This window comes from Podarcis melisellensis (genome assembly GCF_964234715.1).
Source record: "Podarcis melisellensis genome assembly, chromosome: 3".
Classification (NCBI taxonomy): Eukaryota; Metazoa; Chordata; class Lepidosauria; order Squamata; family Lacertidae; genus Podarcis; species Podarcis melisellensis.
In genome coordinates, this window is record NC_138530.1 from 84,217,967 (window position 1) to 84,242,159 (window position 24,193).

Genomic DNA, 24,193 nt, shown 5'->3' on the forward strand with positions numbered 1-24,193 from the left:
GCTTACTTCTGTGTAGAGCTCTACAGGAGTAGGAGCTGGTTAAAACTGAGTAAGAGTAATCTTTATTCTTTATGAATTTAATCTTTATTAATTAATTCAATACACTTTTGTCTCTTGCTATGTCCACCAATGGCATGTGGCCTCCAACCAATTACCCTTGAAGATATGGGGGCTTTGATAGAAAAAACAAGGTTGCCTATCCCTGCTAGAGAGTAACCATGCTCATTTGAACATGAAAAATAACATATCTGTCATTCAAATATCTGGTTTAGTGTATTCCCCAACCAGTTCAAATAGTCCCAGTTACGTGGCCAACTGTCAGAAATCCATCTTGGTGTGGCGAGCAAGAGTAGCCTGTTAGCAGTGGCGGAGCTTCAAGCTCTGGCAGGGGGGCGGAGAGCAGGCGAGGGCATGGCTGCTGCACTCCCAGGGGCATAGTGCCCAGCACGGGGGGGGGGGACTGCGATAGCACCCCACCAGGATCATGCCGCTGGGGGCAGTATGCTCCCCCCACACCCCTATTCCTCCGCCAGTGCCTGTTAGGTGATTCGTATGGGAATCATTGCAGGCATGCCATAGCAAGCACAAAACTGGCTGTAGAGTTAGATAGGTGAACTGGCAAGGAGGAGGAGACCAGTATCAGATGTGGTGGGACAGCAGTGCTCAGCTGCATTACTGTTGCTGACCAGGATATAGAGAAGTAAGGTCAGCACGGTGCTAATGAACTGATGAAGCCAAACCAGTGCTCCTGCTGGTGTGTTTGCACCACACTAATCTCACCGCCACCTTGTTCCTTCCCTCTAGCTCCTAGTAAGCAGGAGTGACACAACTGACTGGAAGTCAGGTGAGCAGTGCCACCCTGCCATGCTGCCCACCACTGGTTTTGGACAATGTGAATGCAAGAAAAATAGAGTCAACAGCAACAAGGAGAAGAAAGAAGTCACAGGTCTTGAGTTATAAATATCTAACTTTAGAGAAATACAGTCAGGACACAGCTAGAAGACAATCAAGGCCTGATGAATATATGGGGGAAACTATGAAAAATGGGGAGAGAAACCTATTACCTGGCTTTCAGGAGTTTAGTCACTATCCTGTCCCAGAATAAGAGACTTGACATTCAAATAGCACTTTTGCATTCTACAACTATATACTTTATCAATAATTTGAAAACTGTTGCTTTCTGCCTTGAGCCCTTGGCATATACATTTAAATAAACAAAACATTATTCAAGTTGACTGAAGCTCATTGGTGTTGAGCCCATGACTCTCCGGGAGAAATCTTTATGCCTATTTTTGGCTATTGAAACTGAAACATTGACTCTAGAGGACCACCTCACATGATCTGGCTGCCATGGGGGAAGCCACCTGAAATTGCTTCTGTGTGGTCTTTCGTGTACACTGCAAGCAATTTCATGCGCACCAGCTCATACTTCCCAGATCTGGCCCTACCACATGGTTTCTTTCCATACTCCAGCAAGCTATAAATAGAAAAAGTAATTTATGCATGGTGCCTAGCACAGTGACAGGTGTGGGATGAGTAATCAAAATGATGATGATGATGAATAGGCATGGTATTAGCAATTAAAATTATGATGATGATTAGTGATAAGAATGACATGAATTGTGATGAAACAAATTAAGCTGAAGCACAGGTAGAAATCGCACTGTGGGGACCAGTCCATAGGATGGCATGAAGTGCATGAAACTGCTGGCCCTGTAGATCAGCTACCATGAAAAGGAAGTTTCAAGCTGCCTCTACACAGCAGCCATATTGTGAGAAACACTTTATTACCCTTGCCTATTAATAGACTGTGGGTGGTAGAATTAGATGTATGCTTTCTCTTTCTTTCTCATAATTTAGCAGCAGGAAGTTATCAGAAATCTACAGCCCAGTTCCTACACTTAGCAGGCTTGCATTAGATAAACTGGCATGCTCCCCACAAATGAGGTTGATGCTCCAATTTGCATGCTGTTTTTACAAAAGAGGTGAAGATCATACAAATCATGTTTGCATGTACAGTACAAATTTCCACATAGCTTCACATAATATAGCAGGTGCTTGGTGGATGAGAGGGGCATTTAGTCCTCCACTGCCCCACCATGTAGACGAAACTAACTTTTTTTTAGGTGTACGACAGCCGAAAAGGAAAGAAATCAACTCTGAAAATATGTCTGCTGTAAAACAGGCAGGCGCATTCAAAGCGTGTATGTAACAAAGCTGAAAATAGTTCTCTGTTGTGAAGATATGAATGGGTGTGCATGCACGCTCAATAGGATTAACATAAACAGTTGGAAAAATCTGAACGACTTAATAGAGCTAAATTGGATCATAGTTAGTACCACTTTTAACAGTGCAAATTTCAGTGCTTAATCCCTCCTCCAGTTGAACACAAGTGAGTATATGATTGCTTATGGTCAAAGTTAGATGGACAAATACTGCAGAAAAGAGTAGGCTTCCTTCCTTCTGGAGTCTACGATGCACATTTCTTCCTTGCTTGCTTTCGTAGCACAGGTTTGTCTGGAACCTGTAGCTTTCCAGATGTTGTTGAACTACAGCTGCCTGCAGAACAGCCAGTGTCTTGCATGACTTCTAGGTCCAGTTGACTTTTATGAGGAGATTCACTGTCATAGTCACATTGGTTTGATCCTTTTACAGACAGCGTGCTCTTGTCATCTTGATAAAGGTATACATGAAAACTCCGTTGTCTCAAACCACAACCTAAACCAGCCTCTTAGTCAATGTTATGGGTGAGGGAGAATAATCAAAGGACAAGGCATCATACTGATAGTAATGGATGATGAAGCAGAAGTGATAAAATTTCCAGTCATCTGTTCTTATTAGAATGAGAACACACACATTTTTAGGATCTACAGGTGCTGTGAAACTAACTCATAGAATACTGGGAGCCACCTGCCAAAGGTTCTCCATCTCAATGTATCAGAGTCTGATGAATTTGTTTAGGCAGTTTTTGCTTACAATGTGTCATGCTCTTCCATCTATTGAATAGGTGTGAGTGCCATGCTGAATGTTTGACCTCTGTTTCACAACTGTGTGTGCAGCAACTGTTGGATTATCCCTTCTACCAGCCTTTACTTTGTCAAATTTCCTGGAATGGGGCAAACTACAAACCAGCCCCTTGAGTACCACCTTGGTTTCAGTGCTGGGGTTGCAGCTGTTTCTGAAGGGCTGTATCCATTCCAAGGCAAACTTGGCTAGCCACATACTGGCCCTTGGGCACACATGTATCAGCCATATTTCTTGCAGAGATGTATTTGTGGGCTTCCTATGCACCAATTCAATTGGTCATTGTTTTAGTAGCTAGGCTGACAAAATGCATTGTGGGCTATAAGGTTTGTTAGAAGGACAAAGGAAATGCTTGTGGTGCCTGAGAGAAGAGTCGCAAGTCCACTCCAGGTGACTAAAAATAAATTACAAACTTTGTTTCTAGCCAGATTAGGTGGGAAGCTGGGAGGCTGCTGTGGCAATTGGCTTTTCTGCTCAGTCATCCTAAAAAAAAGGGGCTTGAAAAACCAATGAGCTGGTGCTTGGGTACACTTACTCACAAGGAGACGGTTGTGCTGTAGAATTCTCTTCTCTTTTCTTCCCTCCTTGGGTCCATGGTGCAAAGGCAGCAGACAACAGATGAAAGGCAGAGGCTTTCCCAACTGCCTTTTTTCCTCCTGCCACTCTGGCTTATAGTATGATGTCAGGTATGGTATGACGACAAGAACGCACCTCTCCATTAGATCAAAATGGTGGTTGTGACACTATGCAGACCATCTCAGTCTAGCATTTCTAGGGGCTAAGGCTGACCTGGAGGAGCAACTGCTTACCTGATGGCTTTCCTTGGTAACTGTGCTCTAGTAGCCCAAACAACATCCCTGACAAGTCTCCAGGAAGAGGCAGCTATGACAGAAACAGTTGCCTTCTGCCTCAGCAGTTTGGCCTGTTAAGCCAGGGCAGTTCAGGTTTCAAGTTCCCTGTATACAAACCATTTCTAGTATAGGTAACAAGCATCGTATGCTTATTTTACTTACACAATTACAGCTTTGTGTAGGTGTGTGGGGAAAATCAATAAATAAATGGAAAATAGTGAAACGCACTCTCCATTTATTTACCCACTCCTACCCACAGCTCCAGGCTTACCTGGCTTTGGGAAAGTGGCATGGGGGCTCTGGCAGTATCCCAGAGCCCCTGCACAGCCTTCACAAAGCTGGGTGAGGCGCCAGGTTTAGAGAAGAAGGCTCAAAGGCACTGGCAGGATTGTAGAGCCCTCCAGCCACCTTCTCAAAGCCAGGTAAACAGCCCTATACCTTGCAGGGGGCAGCAGTTCTGTGGGTTTCTGGATCTACACATGTTTGTGTTTGCATGTGGATTCCCGGAACTGAACCTTTGCATAAGATGCGAGTTACCTGTATACATGTTGCAAAAACTCTCTATAGATTTGATGAAATGATAAATTGTAAATTCATGATCCTTTCGATTCTTGAAATTTGTAACGAGTATGGAACATTCCCAAAATGTTAAAAAAATTCCTGGAATCTCCAAAACGTTGTTGTTGCAAAAGTCGAATCGATTTCTAATAAATATTCAGAAATAATCTCAAACATTAGTTCATTTCTAGCTTATTATTCCTGAATCTTGGGGAGGGGTACATAGTCTCACATTCCATGCTCCAGTCACTTCTCTAGTCCATCGATACACTCTCCATTTGCAAACTCTTGTGTTCATCTACATTGAGGAACTTCAAGCACACCTTCCAAGGTCCCATGAATACTTCCTCATTGGCTCATCAGAGTCCTACTTATCTGTCTCCAACTGTATTCATCAATTCCCACTATCCAACACTAAATCCAAGGTGCAGCTAAGGCTCAAAGGAGGCTATAGCACTTTTACATTATCTTCTATAACCCCATTGGTCATTGGTTTGGGATGCACACAATTTTGATGTTCTTTCAGCACTTCTCCTCTGAGCCTCTTAGGTATTCTAGAAATTACCTGAGGGGTAATGTTTTTCTGTTTGTTTCTCTCAAGGTTTCCCTGTAGAAGACCAAATCCTTTATTTCGGATCCACATGCTAGTCGTTCCCATTCAGCATGTTATGGTGGTACACATAGTGTTCTTGTTTACCAATGGAAGAAAAATGGTACTCATTCCAGACTGACAAGCAGACTGAACAACTTGACCCAGCCCAACAGCCATGTTTTATTGTTTCCCAGGTGTTTAGAACCCCCCCATTTTTTCAGTCGCAGTCAGGCAGCTCAATCTCAGCCAGTGAGTTATTTGTGGGGACACAAGTTGCACACTCTTAAAATTACTGAGCTGGTTCTGGAGGACTCCAGTATATCAAAACCAATCACCTCATTCAAACGCCCAGAAGAACATTCAAAGGTAGAGATAACCTAAGCCAATGCCACACTTATTTTTACCTTTTTTACAGTATGCATCAGCAGCCATTAGGTCTCCTGTCTTAACAGTAAACTTCTTAAAAATCAGCCAGAGACATATGTATGCATTTCTAATTATTTATATCTTATATTTGTACTTTGCATTGCATTTATATTTTGAGTAATTCTTGTCTCTTGTATACTACCCTAGAAAAAAGCCCCATTGGGTTTAATAGGATTACTCCCAGGTAAGGATAGCACTTCAGCCACTATCACTTTTAAGGGTTGCTTAATTTGACGTAGATATAACATGGAGTCTGGCTACAGAGCCATTTATAAATCATGGCACAATCGCCACGCATCTTTCAACTTTTTAAAATCTAGTCCTGTAGCCGAAAACAGCATGAGAGCCATCTCCAGCTCTACAGGGTGAGATTGAGGGGTTCTCAATAGCAAGAATTTGTACACCATCCTCAGTGACAAGAGGAAATAAAACATTGGTTATAACAGATTCCATTCAAAACAATACCAGAGGTAACTATGATGCATTTGGAGACAGAGATAGTTATACTCCTTATCTGCTAACTATAGCTCTCTTCACTCATGTGCAAAATTTACAATAAATGTGTTGAGGAGACAGGCCTTCCAGTGTCAATGCACTCATGGCATCCATTCCCAATGTTCTGACAGCCTTTGGGGATAGGAAACACCTATGCTGATACAGTTGTAGGTCTCTACAACTCCCTTTCACATGTCTAACACAGTGCATGGACATTAGGGTGAGGTGGAGTGATAATGTCAGGGTGGGGCCCAGTGGGGCCTGGTCCCATCCCATGCATTCTTGTACACATGGGGCACACATGACAAGGGCTTGTGATTAAAAACAATAAAAGGAAATATTTACAGGGAAAATTCAGAGTTCTTTTTGAGGATTTCTAAGGCTGCTGAAGCAAATGGGAAAACTTTTCGTAGTTGTAGTACCATTTCAGGCTTCAGCTCTCTGTGTGTGTACATGCTCTCTGCACACAGAAAACTGAGTTTAATGGGAATTACTCCCAGGCAAGTTCTGAACAGCAGCCATAGACTTTTCTTTAAGTTGCTCTACCCGTTACTTCTTTCTGGAATGTTAATTTCCTGTGGTGGCCACCCTCCCCCTACAAAAGCGAAGTACAGTGGTACCTTGGGTTACATACGCTTCGGGTTACATACGCTTCAGGTTACATACTCCACTAACCCAGAAATAGTGCTTCCGGTTAAGAACTTTGCTTCAGGATGAGAATAGAAATCGTGCTCTGGCGGCATGGCAGCAGCAGGAGGCCCCATTAATTAAAGTGGTGCTTCAGGTTAAGAACAGTTTCAGGTTAAGTACGGACCTCCGGAATGAATTAAGTACTTAACCCGGGGTACCACTGTATTCAAAAAAGCAGTTAATGTGTCACCGGCAGCATAAACTTGCACTCAGTTTGGGATTTTTAGTTTTTGCTGCATAAACGAGTCATGACACAAGATAAAACAGTTGGTTTATGGCCTTTATCAAGGTCACACATCAAGATTCTTCCTGGGTGACAGATTTGTCTCAACACAATAAGTAAGTTCAATGGTAGATATGCCAGGTTGTTGGTGTTTTAGTGCACAGAGGTGCCCGTGAGGCCATATTGTGACAAAACACAATGAAGCATTTGAAATGGAGATGCAGATGTTGATAATCATGACAGATTTTTTCCTTTTTTTAAAAAAAAAAAAGCAGTGGAGTTGAGAAAAGATTTAGAATCAAGTATACAAGGAAATATTAAAGGAACAAGTTACTGTTCCTTTACAGTAATTCTAATTCTACAGTAATTAGAATTGTGTTGATTGACCGCAACATGTCTTAATTGCCACAGACAATTACAGAACAAGGGCAATTGCATGGAAGTGGCTTTTGGTTATACATTAGCAGAAACTAAGATCAAACCCACAAAAAATGTGTAGAGTATTCTTGAGCAGGCCCCCTGCTTACAAAAGTAAAGTTGTGCTGATCAGCTGCTGTCTGTTTATCTTTACCCATTTAGATCTCAGTGGCCAACCCCCCACCATGACTGCCTGAACAAAGGACAGCCTTACAATTTATAACTTTGGGAAAACTTACAGGCAGGCACTTCCAGCACTTTTGAAAGGTTCCAAGCACATTTTCCAGGCAGCTTGATGGGAACCAATGGCACAGCAGTGCTTACTTAGGCACTCATTGTGTTTGGTCCCAGCTCCTGATAGAGAGAACAATTCAGTCCTGCTGAGGTCACTTGCTGTCTGCCTGTACTCCACGTGGCCTACTGCTAGAGGGTTCAAATAAGGTGCCTCTATTGCTCAAGTAACCTCCCCTACCCATTCCCTTTTAAACTTGTTGGCTCCTGCTTCTCTTCTTTAGGGAATTTTTTTATTTGTGACATTTTAATGTATTTTTAATCTTTGTTGAAAGCCACCCAGAGTGGCTGGGGAAACCCAGCCAGATGGGCGGGGTACAAATAATAAAAATAAAAATTATTATTATTCGTTTGGACAGTCCTGGTATCATAAAGCCGTTGACCAACATTGCACCAGGACACTTCCTAGCATTCCTCAGAATGCATTCCAGTTCTCTTCCACTGAAGCACTCCAGTGGTAGGTCAGCATAAGAGATAGTAGTGTAGTGGGTTGATCAACTAATGGCAGAAATGCTTTGCCCATTATAAAGGTCCAGATACCTAGACTGCCCCCTTCTTCACACTGCTGGACTTCATAAACAGCTTGGCCAGGATCAGATGCAGATATCCCCAGTGTCTTCTTCCAGCTGGATTTATGTTCCACTTCCTGATTCTTGCAGTTACCTGTTTGTGATGGGTGAGTATTTGCTAATGGATTATGTTCTCCCTGACTGCTACTGTGATGTTCCCTTCCAGAGACCTCCTTTGGGCTTTACTTCTTACTGCTTTGTCACCTCATTTTCCCCCCATTATGTCCAAACCAGGGAACTCAGACTAGGAAAATAAGTCAGGATCGCACTGAAGTAGAGATGAGGGAAGGAATGCTAAAATCCAGGGTTCATTTCCAGCTTACAAAGCCATGGTATATGAAACATGGAACAATTGTCAAAACTAGGCTCAAGTGTCATTTTAAAGTGGCCCATATTGATCCCCCCAAACAGAGCTTTCAGAAGCGCTACAAAAGGTAAGGGTTTTTGTGTGTGAATTCTCCAGTCCTTTATACTGGGTCCAGAACTGGGCATATTCTCATTATCTGTGAGATAGAAGTAAACATTCCCAGACGATGACAACCAAGTTTGTACCTGGTCAGAGGTTGAGATAATATTTCATTAAAATAGATTTGAGGTTAGTAAAACTATTTTACGACTCTAATGGACTGGGTGATGTTTAGATACTTGAGAAGTAACCTTTTCCACAGATTTACATTCTTAACTGAATGTAACCTACAAAAAATGGATTGACATGAAATTAGTGCAGAAGAAAGGTAAAAATAACATGACGAGTGTTAGTAAAATTGACATGAATATTTACCTTTTGATGATGAGCTATAATTCTCTTGTTCTTCAATGAATAAAATGCACGGAATGATGGGAACAAAAGAAAGAAATCAGCAAATTTAAAGTTAGACAAAAAAAGGTGTTATACATGAGAATGACAAACACTATAGGCTCTGTTGCAGCATGCATAAAATTAATGTGGGGAACTTGGATGACAAGACCATGACAAATTATAAAGTCTGAGGCCAATAGAGAGCTAAGTATGGTCAAGTCCATTGGAATAAATTGCCTTAAGCCCACTTAACAACATGTTGGGTTGTGGCCTGTTCTTTTTTTAAGATAAACTTTAATATTAAAAAAATAAAAAGCTACATCTCTGTTGTACACAATGAGCACTTAAGAAAACAAGCAGTAGGAAAAGGGTTACTCATGTGAGGAGACATCTCTTCAACTGTTACTTTTTCACATCTTTCATTTAAAAAGATTCACACTAAAAAAAAAAAATTGTGCTGGGTGGAGCCTAAAACGTACATTCGAGCAAGTATTTTCTTTTTATCCATTCCCGATTAGAGTACTTACATACTGCACTTAATCTGACCGGTATTAAAAAATACACGATTGTATCAGAAAGCACTCTCCAGTTCAGTCCAACAACAACTAAAGCAAAGCTTGAATTGCAAACAACGGAAGAGCAGGATCACACACACAAAGAGTGAAGCACCTATGGGAGTATGTTAACAAAAGATTGAATGAATGAATAGCTACTGCATGACTTTTCAATGAGCAATTGTCATATCATTTTCACAACGGTGACCATTAAAAGTAGCTTGCTTTATTAAATATTACTGAACACCTACTTTTCCTTTGAAAATACCCACTTTTATAAAATGCAGTGGCTGTAGGGTACCCCCCTCCCCTCTTCTTTCCTGGATGTCCCATGTAATCCAACAATAAGCACTGGCAACTTTAAAAAAATTCAAGAGGTGTTTTTAAAAATGTAATAGGAAATAAAGAAATGAATAGGAAGTCCTTTCAATAAACGGGGTTTACTATCTGAAACTAAACTGCAGAATGCCCAGATCAAATGGCTCACGAAACAGTGCAAAATATTGCAGAATTGAACATCGCCTTACTTCCAGGTGGAGTTGTGATTTGTGTGATTTATTGTCACTGAACCAGGTTCAAATATTTTTTTAAGTGTAAATGACCAGAGCAGCATTTTCCGTTCACCTAGCAATCTATAACCACTGGTATTTGTGAAACCAAATCCATCAAGCATCTCTTCCAGAAATCTCCATTCATCTGAAGTCTGCTGGATAGCATGCTTTGTTGAATCAAACAAGAGCAGAACAAAGGAAAGTCTGAAAACTGAAATATTCTCATAAGCAGGAAGCGGTCAAGTGTCCTCAGTGAACTGCAATGCTAGTTCAAACATAGCTCAATTGCTGGCAAATGTTCTTCCCTAAGTATCACTTGCGCATCATCATCATCATTATTATTATTATTAGTAGTAGTAGTAGTATTGCAACAAACACAGCTATATGCATTGAATATAAAGCTTCATACTAAGAACAAGGAGCCATTTTTTACTTTGTTTTTAAACCGTTATAGGATGTTGGTGTAAAGGTGGCATGGCTGTGCTGAAAACTCAAGAGGTTTATAACTTTTTAGTTAAAAACTGTTGTAACAAGCTAAGTAAAGACCTTCATGATACAGCTTTATTTTTTATACACATAATATTGTTGTAGAGGATAGTAGGGTGTTTGAAAGACAGTGGTAATGCACCTGTTTGATTTTCAACCTTAAAATAATACTGCCGGGCTAAAGGCACTCCTAGTATTATAGATGGTAGTAATCTAGTCCCAGTGTATCAGTGGGCTCAGGCCAAGTAGACACACACACACACACACACACACACACACAATCTGGTGTTTTGTTTTAGAACTCTGTACTCTATCTGTATTCTGACATTTAAAAGCACACTTTATCTGCCATCTTTCCCCCACCTCCCTCTTTCAGACGTGTCCTTTCACATCTTCTCTTTTGGCCACTTGCTTGCACTAATATACTCATTTCTCAAAAGACTGTTAGAGATACCGTAATATGATACAAACTGGCAAGCAGGCACAAATGTTATACGGAACAATTATACTTTTGTTTTGTTTTGTTTACTACCGGTAAATAAAATTAAAATACAGTCGTCATTTCACTGGCAGCATTCCTTTTCCATGAAAACGATTAAGAGAGCCCATTCTAGAATACTGACACTTGCTACAGTTTTTAGCTGAGTATTTTGTCTTTGCTTGTCTTTTTTATCCTGTATCTTAGGCACATGGAAAACTTTATGCAATAGAAGCATTTCACCAGAGTTTGTTCATTTTCAATTATACTGTAAGACAGATGTATCATTCTGTAATCACCTAAATATATATTTCTCAACGAGCCCTTGCATATTAGGCTAATTTGGTTAGGAAACGAAGTTGCCATGGGGTTAAGGCCTAATTAATTCAATTAAAACTTCTCCTTGACTTCAGCATACATCAGCCCTCATAATGCTAAATATACACCTTAGGCTTTCCTGAAACCCCTAGAGTCATTTCCGATATTTCTCGATGGGTTATATCCAACAAGCCATATCGAGAGTAAACCCATTGAAATCTTTTTACTTAAACTGACACTTTTTCATTAATTTCAATGGCTCTGCTCTGAGTGTGACTTAATTGGAGACACCCATTTATCTATACTTCCACTATGCATGTGTATCTTTATTTCTAACAGATAAGATCAGAAGCTGGCCAGATGTTTGATGTCCATTTCCCACTAAGGTGATTGTGTAGATATTATCCTTTATCCAAAGGAAATAAAATCTGGACTTCCTGTATTTTTACATTGAGATCAGTTCTTCTTTGGGATCTCATCACTGCTGCCAAGTCAGAGAATTGCTCTGCAGAGGGATTTAACGTTTGGACAAAACTCCTCCTATGCCAGTTTTTACATTTCCAGTTGAGTTAATGACAGATTGAAAAGAACAACAAATGACAGGATTTGGCTGAACATATGAAACACTTAAAAAAAAAAAGGCTGTTCAAGGTAACAGTGAAAATAGCAAGACTTTCATACTTTAACAATTTATTCTATCCCTGCAGAAATAACCCTCAGTGTTTTCCTAGTCAAAACCCTGTATGCCTAGTGGGCAAAGAGGGCAAATTGGAAATGCACAAGACAGATGCACAGACCCACCCTTGGTTATGGCTAGCTGTGAAGGAACTTCCAAAGGAATGGCACCTTTTATCAAAACAAGTGTGTCCCTTTAACAGCAACAGATTAAAAGTTCCAGCCAGAAAATCTTCACCCAGAGTCATCATGTAAATTTTTTTAACAACATAAAGCATATACAAGAAGTGATATAAAGTACAAGTGTAAGAGCACCTATTTAAGGAAACGCCCACGGCATTGCTTTTTGTTTTGTTTTCGACATTGCTGCAGCCATTCTAGTTTTCCACTCTTGTGGTTTGAAACGGAGACCGGTTGATCAGATTACAAAATCCTATAAGCATCATTTGAACTGAAATACTATAGTACATTTTCCAGTAATAAGAAATTCTTTACACTCAGGGGGAAAACACACAAACATTATACCTCATCTGTTTTCTTATTACGTGCCAACAAAGAAATAATATGCAAATATCCACAAAACTCTCTCCTCTTTGTACAGCCGTCCTATAATTGACAGTTTGAGATCATGCAACCTGTTGAACTGCAATGTAGTTTTGTAGCAAGTTGTTGAACCAATGAGACCTTAATTCATGGTGACATGATATAGAACAGCAGATACATTACACATCAAAACCACATGCAGAAAGGAGCACATATCCAAGTGAAAATGAATGTATGGAATGGGAAACCACTTTGACATACTCTCTACTCTTCAATGATGGCTGTCATTCATTAGGAAACACATCTATATGATGCATGTATTGGCAAAGAATGAACATTTGAACCATCTCATTCTCAATACACATTCATATCTACAAGGATGCATGACATCAATTTGCTATAGAGAAAGAAAACCTTCAATGTTTTGCCCTTTCAGTTCTGAACTGCACTATGTAATTAAAATACGAAAATGCTAAACAAGTTTCACATGATCTCTAATGTAAACCTAGATATCTGTGATTTCAGAAATGTAAGCAGGTGATTCCATCCCCACCACAGCCCAGTAATCCAGTAATTAAACTGTTGTAAATATGATGAAGAAACAAAGCTATTAGTACAAGCTAGATAGCAGATGCTGCAATATCTCTCAGCCATCTGTCTCAAATTTTCTCTAAATGTGTTGCTGATGTCTTCATTTGTGTTTTCCTAAGTGGTACATTAATTTCCCCCAACTTTTGCTTTTAACTTTTGACATGCTCAGAAAGGGATATTGTTTGCATTGTTCACATTTCTGTCAGCAAATTGCAATCAATTAGCATTAGGAAGACACCAAAATTAATGAAACATGAATAAACAGAGTGGGTTATTCTCTGCCACCTTAATCTGCCCCCTTGCCAAGAACCCAGCTTTAAAAGTACATACATCGCTAGAAAACATGAAACAGACTTTTTGAAACAATGCAATAATCAATTGCACACCCCTAGTTTGCAATCCACTTTTAGAAGAATGTACTTGTTAGAAAGCAATAAAGCATTGAAGACTCTATTTACAAAAAGAAAAAGCAAGATGGTTTTGCAGCACAGGAAGAGGAAGGAAAACAAACCCAAGATTTTAAACTGTAAGCTTGTTATTTGATACCTTGCTCTATACTGCCGCTTCTGATAGGAACTTGTGGAAGCTGTCTCCCCCTACGGCTGCTGAAGGGTGTGTCTGCAGGAGAGGACTGCATGGGACTTCCTGGTTGGTGCATTCTGCAGGCAAAATTAAGATTAAATGGGATGGTGTAACAAACATCTGAACCAAAGAGATATTACAAGCACCAAGGCTAAATACTTTTGTTAAAATGATGGAGAGGAAGTACCTTACTTTGCATTGATGCCATAAGCTATTAGTATCTGTTCAATTCAGAAAACATTCATTTTTAGCCTGCTTAAGTGTGTGTAAAACTCAAAAGGCCTTTTCAATTAGCTCACTTTGATGTGGCAGACTAGAAGAAAGTTACTTAGCTACAGAGGCAATTAATCACCAATCTGGAACTGGTGAAATCACCAACCCCATTTTGAATTTGGATTCAAATACTGTAGGCTACTCCATTTGGAAAGCTATAGATAACAAGGGTTGAGGAAAAAAACCATGAGTGTACACACACACACACACACACACACACACACAAATAGGTTAGCTATATATATATTACATCTACAGGCTTTCCATAGTTTTCATTCTTTAAAGCACAACTACTGAATAATACAATTGACAGTGTACATCTGGTAGTAAAGATGTCGTAAAGTACTTCCAAAAGAATTTAATCTTCTATCCAGCCTGCATTCTTTTTCCAGATACATTACCAGTATAAAGCTACGTACTAAAGCAATTTCACAGAAGTAGAGGATTATTATACAGGAAAGGGGACAGTTGCAAATCAAGAGTCAGAGTATGTTCACACATCATCAGCTATGCAATCCCTATGAATATGAGTTTAGGATTTTCTTTTTGTTTTGTATATATCTTCTCTCTCATTTCTCTGTATCCTCATTTGACACCATGGCTAGCTGATCAAATTGGTATTGTTTTTCCTGGTGCAGCACTTCCAGGAAACTTTACAAATACCATGAAGGGCTTGAAGGATAACAGATTATATCACTGGATGAGAAATGATTTAAGATAAACTTATGAAGCATCACTGAAGCTGGGACAAGTCAACAATAACTATTATTTGCTTCTCGTAAGCTTGGGGTGGGAAATTTTCCATTCACTGTTTTCTCTATACAATACTTTCATCATACCAGTTCTAAGTTCAGGATCCAATCTGTTCATAATCACATCTCTGGGTTTGCTGGGACTTATTTCCTGTCTATTTAGCCTCTCTATACAATATACAGTGTGCACAATACCCATATGATAATAACAAAGCCCAATTTCCCTCTCCATACCTAGTATGAAGAAAACGTGTGATGTGAGAACACACCCTTTGTTATATGAATGGCTTTTGCATTACGTAGCACATTTCTGAAAAATGAAAAATATTCTGAAAGCTTTCGTATGAATGCATAACACAACAAAACAATGGGAAGACAAAACAGAGGCTGATTTTCACCATTGTGATAAAGCTTGTTGGTATGACTGTAAACAATCCAGATAGGGGAGATAGGACTTGAGCGGAGAATATGAGAAAAGTGTAGATATTATGGCGGGGGAAACAGATTGCACTGGAGTGCCAGAATGAGTGGATGCACTGCATGTACTCCAGAAAGTACACCACCACATTTACATCTGGGAGGCAGGAAACAAAATGCTGTGCTGTACATTTAATAGCAACCTTGTCAGAAGTGGAGAAGGTGGTGCAGACCCTCCAGGAACTAGGTGATGTACAGAACATAAGGGTCTGATACTAGAATGCTCACTCGACCTTGAGCGAGTGTGATGCTTTCCCCTAGTAATGACTGGCTGATCACTGATTCTTGGGGGTGGCAGTCCCCTTCTAGAACATGGCAGTAGAACCCTAAAACATTAGGGCCAAAAAAATTGGATTCAGTCATTAGCTGCATATAAGGTTAACACACACAGAGAGACACACCAAATCACCACCAGTATCTGTAGCTGCAAATCCATGATTTTCAGTAACATTCATTATTCGTTATCTTCATAAATCTGGTTAGTAAATGATCAAACAGCAAGTTTATCCCTCACTACACAGTAATACACAGTCTGGAGCTACGAATCTGAAAAAATGATGAGATAGTTACTTGCAGTTCTAAGGCCAAACTTCTTCCCAGTTTTTTAAAAAAATCTATTTCACATCTCAAAAAGTGTATAATCTGAAATATTGACAGACCTATCCATTTTACAATATTGGCCTCTAGTGGATGCTGGTCTCTACTGGACTCTATTGGGGGTTGCCATGACTTATGTTCTCTGAATGAGGTCTTCTGTTGCTTGGATCTCTGAAAAATACAGAAGTTCCAGAACTGCAGCTCTTCCCACCACACTGGTGCCGTGATGAGGAAAGAGCTCCTGCAAAATGCCACCATGCTTTTCCACCTGACACCCCAATCCAGAATGTGGCTATCTACTGCCAAAATATAGAGTGGAAACAGGCAGCCACTTGCTGTATGCTGAAGAACAGCCTTCACCAAAGGTGTCATGGGCTTTGAAGACACCCAAACTCAGGATGCAAGGGAGAAATGTGCTAAGAAGGAGAAATGTGCATGCTTGGGAAATCCACACTGTAATTAACTCCTGCCTGGAAACCAATGTCCCCACTGTGGAAGGACGTGTGGTTCCAGAATTGGCCTCCACAGTCAGTTACGGACTCACTCATTGTTAAAACCATATTTATAGAAGACCATCTTACTCGGCTACGAGTGATCACAAGAAGAAGAAGAAGAAGAAGAAGAAGAAGAAGAAGAAGAAGAAGAAGGAGGAGGAGGAGGAGGTTGCCACTTAAAAGCTCCCCATGCATTTACACTTAGTGCTTTTTTCCCTAGAAAAATAGGTGCCAGTATTCACCATTAAGTAGTTACAGTAAGTGTCACACTTTTTAACAACAAAAAAGAGGTGCCATTACTGCATACCCTTGAGTAACCCCTGAAAAAAAGCACTGCTTTTACTCATTTGCAGAGATAGCAACACCATGGACCAAGAGAGTTACCATGCTTCTACAACCGTGGAGAAGCAAAGCATATGGTAACATTTCATGGCATGGTTAGAGCATACAGGTGAATCTGTTTGGGTCTCTCCCCCACCCTCCGTTTTCTTTCTTTATTATGTTCAGTCTTCCTGTAATTAGAAGTAAGCTGTGGCATAGTTATTAAGTGTCAACTGTGTGGGAAGTAGCTGTCTATTTTCACCCATAGCCATATCCTTATTGTGTGAGAGACCAAGCATCCAATGCTCAAAGAATTCTAACATTTGGGAGATGACTTTCCCCCCATTACAACGTAACAGTGATGGGAGAAACTCTCCCAATGGAATGTATAGCACTATACCTTATTATTTTACTAGGTTACTTGTTAGCCAGCTCTGTGAGATAGCTTTATTACAGCAAAGCCACCCAGTTGCATGATTGTGGCAATAAGCCTACAAAAGAGTACATGAAAGCAGTGAGACCTATGCGGGGAGGTTCAAGTCTGCTGTCTAAACCCAATGGGGTGCTTTGTAAGGCCAGCGGTAAAATATATAATACAAGTAACAAACATTACACTGGTCAAACAACAAATTTGTTGTCTGCGTTTTTTCAGCTGATTTAGGACGAATCTGAGGCGCTGAATCCAAAAATCACATTGGTTTTGCTCAATCAGGTCAAGTTTTTGAGCTATGGCCACATGTCTTTTTTATGTTTTTGTTCACATGTACACTTGTGTGGAGCATTTTAGAAGAAGTTGGTGGGGGTAAAATGCCATGTCAAATAATTGTTTTGATTGGAAATGATTATTTTAATGACAAGAAGTATTCAGGTCCAATAGTTCTGGGTGATTATGTCAAAAAGGGATCAGTTTGAAGTCATAAAACCTCAAAATCTTCCATATATTGGTGCGGCAAAGCATAAAGTTGGGGGATCAAAACTAAGTTAATGGGGCAGCCGTGCTCAGCATTACACAAAGAAGGACTGGCCTGTGCGGGAGGAATTGGTGCCTTGCAAAAAAAGGAACGGCATCAACGACCCTCTGGTGGGCAGAGACAGAATACTCTTCTCGCTGCTGCACATCAAGCTCGGCTTAATCAAGCAGTTCACCAAGGCTCTGGACAAGGATGGTGACTGCTTCACTTACTTGTGCCAGGCTTTTCCAGGACTGACCATGGAGAAGTTGAAAGCTGGCATCTTTGACAGTCCTCAGATCTGTCAGCTCATCAGAGATCCAGAGTTCGGAAACTCAATGAACGAAGTGGAACTGGAAGTGTGGAAGGCATTTGGTTCTGGTAGCCAGAAACTACACAGAACTTGTCAACAACATGCTGACTGCTTTCAGAAACCTGGGCTGCAACATGAGCGTCAAGATGCACTACCTATTTTCACATATGGACCGGTTTCCTGAGAACCTGGGTTCAATGAGTGACGAGCAGGGGGAGAGATTCCATCAGGACATGAAAGAGATGGGGACCAGGTATCAGGGTCGCTGGGACGCAGTCATGATGGCTGACTACTGTTGGACTCTGAAGAGAGACCTCCCTGCCGCTGAGCATTCCTGGAGTTCCAAGAAACGGAACTTCAAGCCCTGAAGTTTGAAAAATGGTGAAGCAACATGCAATTTACGTGTACTTACCTTTATCAATGCCCACCATTCAGTTTACAGTAATCAATGTTTCTATCAGGTAATCAATATATGTTGTTGGAAAAACATTTTTTTTCTCTTGAAAACATATTTAGGATGATATGTGTTGACAAAAATCAGCTTATAATGCCACAAAAATGTAATCAATTTTGTCAGAAGATCTGATTTTTTTCAAATCAACATAGCACAAAAACCTGACCTGATGGAGAGAAACGGATGCCAGTTCCTGATTCAGCAGTGCAGAAATACCCTAAATCAGTTGTAGAAGTCTAGACAACATTCAAAAAGTAAAAAATTGTTGCCCAGTGTTATAGATTTCATTATGTTCCCTGCACTAACGCTTTACTTCCAGCAGGTGGCTCATATATTCTAGGCAAAATTATAGCCAATGCTAAGTGATGGTTAGGCTAAATTGCCAATTGCTTGGCAATCGGTTGATTGGGGGCGGGCGGGTTCTATGATTGCTGTTCATGAGGGTAAGAGTCAGAGTTTGTTGTATTTATATCTGCCCTGACAGCACTTTTCATGAAGCACAGTACATTCACACATACAGAGATGGCTCTCATAAAAAAACCCTCCCCATATGGCCAGTTTATGCTGTGGGTATTTGTAAAACTTGCAATTCTTTATCCAAGATGAAGGCTCGTGACCTACAGTGACTTGAAAAGCCTGAAGTGTCAAACACTCTCTGACAGGGCGGGAAGAAAGGACATTTGTTGACAACCCTGCTGAACTTTTTAGATTCAAGCCTTAAATGTTTGGGAATTTTAGAACTGGCATTTATGTAACAGGAAGTGAAACAACGTATTTATATTGACAAGATACGGCACTCCTGTTGTTGCCATTTACAGATTTTATTACCGGAAATCTTAAAAGGTTTTAATAAGGCAAATAAATAAATAAGCAAGCAAGCAAGCAAAGTGTTCTTATAGCACCGTCTTGCAAATACACTTTAAAAATAAACAAGAGCTGAATGCCCCTGAAATCTTGGAAATCAATAGGCTTTTCTGTGCATAACTCCCTGTCGTAAATTGTGTCGTGAATGTGAATATAAATAAATAAAAAAGACTAACTGGTAGGTCACTTGGAGGAGTCCAAGGTGGGAAGATAAGCTGATACTTAGAATATAAAAAGAGCCTGCTGGGTCAGGCCAATGGCCCATCAAGGTCCGCATCCTGTTCTCACAGTGGCCAACCTTACTGACCCTACCAGATGTAACTGGAGCACTTTGATGCATGTGGGGTGGAGGAACCCCTCCCACCAAACCTTATCACATATGGTCATATAAATGCTTCAAAACAATCCCTCTTTAACCTCCACAGGCAAACCTGAGTTGGCTCAGGTTAGTCCCAGCTTAATTGGCCTCAAGCCTATACAGTGGTACCTCGGGTTACAAACACTTCGGGTTACAGACTCCACTAACCCGGAAGTAGTACCTCAGGTTAAAAACTTTACCTCAGGATGAGAACAGAAACTGTGCACCGGCGGCATGGCGGCAGCAGGAGGCCCCATTAGCTAAAGTGGTACCTCAGATTAAGAACAGTTTCGGGTTAAGAAAAGACCTCCGGAACAAATTAAGTTCGTAACCAGAGGTACCACTGTAGTCAGAAACTGTACTGTGAAGGGCATCATCAATGAATGCAAATAATACAGGAACCTATTTACTTACTTACTTACTTACTTACTTACTTACTTACTTACTTACTTACTATACCATACCATACCGCTTTGTATTTTTAAGAAAAATCTCAAAGCAGTTTACTAAACCTGACATGTTTAAACCTCCTTAATCTAGCAATTTAAATTGAATTATTACTGCAAATGGACCTCACTCAGATCTTCTGCCTGTTATACTGCCTGCTATACTCATTGCTGACATGAGGAGAGAAAGAGGCAAGAACAAAAGGGGAAAGGAAAGGAGGAAGAGATAGAAAAGGGCATATGAGAATAAGCTTGACAGGCAAGAGTCTAACAGGACAGCCATCTTTCATCTTCCCTTACACAGCAAGTGAGCAGAACACAAATCTCCCTAAGGCCGCTTGGGAAAGGTGCAATACTTTGTGAGTGCTGGATGATCGCTGGTTCAAGAAAAGCCCTGCCCCTTTGCCTCCACTGTTTGATTTCCACCTGCACAAGCAACAACAACAAATGTCGTTTGCCAGCTGGGACCTGTTCCCTGCCTCTGGGCTAAAAACATTCATTCTGAAAAAGTACTTCCAAGAGTGAGTGTCTGGGTGTCTGGAGTAAGGTAGGGTTGCCATATGTCCAGATTTTCCTGGAGATGTCTTCTTTTTCAGGGTTAAAATTTCTGTCGGGGAGGATTTTTAAAATTTGGCAAAATGTCCGGGTTTGGGACTGAAGCAGCTAATTGCTGAGTGCCCTCCCTCATTTACATATGCAGCCAGAGTCTGCTGGAGCCGGACCAATCCGCACTTGTCCCCATGCATTATTCATAATCATAATTACTGAGCCCCATGTGCAAGGTGTGTAGCTGCCAGAGCACGCCGGGCACCCAGCACAGCCCCCCGCATCCCCCGCCACTACTTGGGCTGCTTGCTCAGGCGCTTCGTGAGCTGGTCACCAGGGAGGGGGAGTTGTTGGCACTGCTCTAATTTACTGGTGCCAAAATCAGGAGGAAGGGGTGGTTCACTAGACGCCACCAACTTGACTTTTCCCATGCCACCAAGTCCTCTTCCTCCTTCTCCAACCTACCTAATAGCCCCTCCCCCCTCCAGTGCTCCACCTCTCACCAATGTCTCTGCAAAAAGTAGGCACCAGAAGATGCCTCAGTTAGCAGCATGTCTCGGTGATAGCAAGCCAAGCCCCAGCATCTCAGATCAGACGAGGAGAGTAGAAATGATCCCTTTGGGGAGGGAGGAGACAGAAACTTAGTTCGTTGTGAAGATAAGTGAAGCCACTCAGCCCCGGTTTCTTATGGCTTTCCTCTCTTACACACACATCTTCCTGAGCTTCCCTCCCTTCCCACAAAGCCCTTTCTGGCCCTGTTGTGTGTGCTCGGCCACTTGAATTATAGCTGGACTTCAGAGGCATTGACAGTAATGTTTAGCTTTTAAAAAGAGTAACAACAGAAACAACTACAGTAGATCTCCTCTTAATGTACTAGTCAATCAAGTCTTTGAACAAATCCATACCCCGAATGATATACTCTCAATTAATTCCTATTTGAATGAACTTCACACTTCAGAAAGTAAAGCTCTGGCCTGTGATGCAAGAACTCTGACATGTGTATGGAGTCAGAATGCCTTCCCCATGCATTGTAACTGCAATGCATTGCTTTTAAAAAATTGCTTTTAAAAAATTGGCTGGCACCTTCAACTGAATTGAGCATGGATCCATATATATATAGAAGAGTTTTTATATGTTCTTTTAAACAAAGGGTAAGGAAGAAACAGAAGCCATGCAGCAGTACAGTTAGTGGACAATGAAACAGAAATTTAAATTTTTTTTAAAGGAACATTTATTAACATTTGTACTTCATGTTATGTCAATAGCTCATATATTTACTGGCCTGCTAAGCACACAGGGTATGAAAGGAGCATATACAAACCCTGTTGCAAAAATTATTTTGCACATTATATTGCATTGTGGCTACTTTGCAGCAGCAGAAAGCACATGTGTCCACATGTCAAGGAATATCCAATTTTTGCTGTTTGCCCTCACCATATGCTAAGCTGTTATGGAGGGTTCTCCAACCATAGGGAGACGCTTTGGGTGGTTGGGGTAGGGGTGCGATAGTCACTAAGACACACAAGGGATCTAAGAAAAGTGTTGTACACTCGCATAAAACAACACATTGGATGCAACACACTATTATAATTTGATGCTCCTTGTTAAGCTTCCTACTGTCTCCTTCACCCATTTTTTCTCATCTATTTATTGCTACTTTCTGAAAGTAGTATGTAAAATGTTATAGGTGCAAAATATCTGGGTGATGGGGAGGGTTTTTATTTTGACTTCTCACCCTCTGCATCAAGAGTGAAGGTTCTCCAGGGGCTAAGGCTCAGAAGCTCAGAGCCTCATTTGCTGGCCATACAATGATAGTATAGAATCACAGTGTAGAATCACAGCTTGAAAGGTCCCTGGAGGATCAATTTAGTCCAATCCCCTGCAATGCAGGAATATCCAGCTGTCCCTTATGGGTATTGAACCTGCAACCCTGGCATTCTCAGCATCATGCTCTAGCAAACTGAGCTACCTGCTGCCATAGAGATGTCCTTTGCCAGTTGTCCTTCAGGATCTAGCCCTCTAGTACAAATACTGGAAACAACCCAATAGGCTTTTCAACTTATCTGTAGCAGAATATTTACTTGTGGTTTTTTGTCAGATTCTCAGCATACAAAGTCACGGCATGTGAACAATTCCAGTAGCCCATCAGTCCTACCTTTCTGTTTCAGACGCAGAGCCTTTCCTAGTCTGTTTTTGGGTGCTATATCTTTCCACCTTTCTGGGATGCCTGTGAAATGAGATGTCAAAAAAATAATAATGAAAAAAGGAAGGAAAGCATGTGACCCAGGAAATATATCACAGAAATTCAAGCAGATGGAAGGTTTTATGAATGGCTAGTAAATATGGAATTTGAATAAGAGAACTGCCAGCAACAACACTCAACAAATGTATGACTATGAAGGCTTCACCAAAGACAGAAACAACAAGATTTAACCTATTTGATATCACTATTTGCAGCACTTTCACACCCACTTGCTCCTGAATGCTGTGAAATTTTAGAATTCACCCCAAAGTAATGTTAAATGTTGTAGGAAATGACATTACCTCTAGGTTAAAATGTGACAGGCTGCTTTTGCATCACACTTTCAAGTAACACAGATGGCAAACAATGCAGTCGATTAAATACTCCATGACAATAAAACTCTATTTTAATTAATCTGAGCTTAAGAATGTGAAAAATCTCCCCGTTTTAAATAACGTGATAAGATAAAGGCATCAGACTATAAATTCATTGATATTTCAATTGCTAAACCAATATAAAATTAATGAGTGTTTGAATCAAGCTTTTTTTAGTTTTTTCTCTAGGTTGGACATTATGATGTTCTAGATTCATATGTTCTAGAATACTCTTACCACAACATACAAATTAACTAGCTGTCAGATTGTAGCTCAATGGTGCAATGCTTTGCAAGCAAAAGGTCACAGATTCAATACCTAGCATCCTCAGGTAGGACTGGGAAAGTCCCCTAACTGAAATCCTGGAGCACCTCTGCCAATCAGTGTTGACAATGCAGAGCTAGATGGACCAATAGTCCATGTCGGTATAAACCAATTGTTCTCTGTTGCTTTTCTCATTTGAGATACCTTTTGTGTTTCCATAGTCACACAACCATCTACCAAGAAGCTATTTTCAGTGTACCAAGTTTTAGGACCACAAATTAATCAATACAATAATCTTTTACCACAGCATTTTAAAAGGCTTCTTGGTATTCTTGTCCAGGCATGGGATCAGAAACAATGTCTCAGTTTCATGGGCATTATCAAGACAAGCCCAAAGTCATGAATTCTAAAAGCACCTAATGGCTTAGGAAAAGAGGAGGTATTGAAGAGCTCTCGGTAAATCTCTCTGTGAAAGTTTTGAAAAATTGACATGAATGAATTCTGGCTTGTAGAATTCAAGGCCTGATTTAGGCCAAGGGGACAACTGGCAAAACATTCCCGTCTCCTTTATTCTCAAACCAGAGCAATCAAGTCTGCCATCAGTATGGCATGGAAAAGAAGAAAAAATGCAGGGTTTGGAAGTTTGGAACACTTTTAAACAACGATTTGGGCAAAGACACAGGCCCTGCTTATTTTATGTTCATCAGATCATCTAACTAATTCAGGCTGACTTTGAAAATCAAAATAGAGGCCTA

General features: G+C 40.6%; 1 protein-coding gene across 50 annotated transcripts in view; it reads right to left on the reverse strand.

Annotated features, from left to right (window-relative positions):
• Positions 1 to 24,193, reverse strand: part of RIMS1 (regulating synaptic membrane exocytosis 1) — a 240,428-nt gene that overhangs the window by 45,921 nt on the left and 170,314 nt on the right. For 14 of the 50 annotated variants that reach the window (XM_081904806.1, XM_081904835.1, XM_081904842.1 and 11 more), the window contains 4 exons: positions 22,714 to 22,785; positions 15,359 to 15,541; positions 13,678 to 13,790; positions 8,918 to 8,947 (listed from right to left, as the gene is read on the reverse strand). In XM_081904806.1, the coding sequence (XP_081760932.1) occupies positions 8,918 to 8,947; positions 13,678 to 13,790; positions 15,359 to 15,541; positions 22,714 to 22,785 (398 nt within the window). The remainder of the gene's footprint in view (positions 1 to 8,917; positions 8,948 to 13,677; positions 13,791 to 15,358; positions 15,542 to 22,713; positions 22,786 to 24,193) is intronic. The other 36 variants (XM_081904834.1, XM_081904831.1, XM_081904827.1 and 33 more) reach the window with 7 other exon arrangements.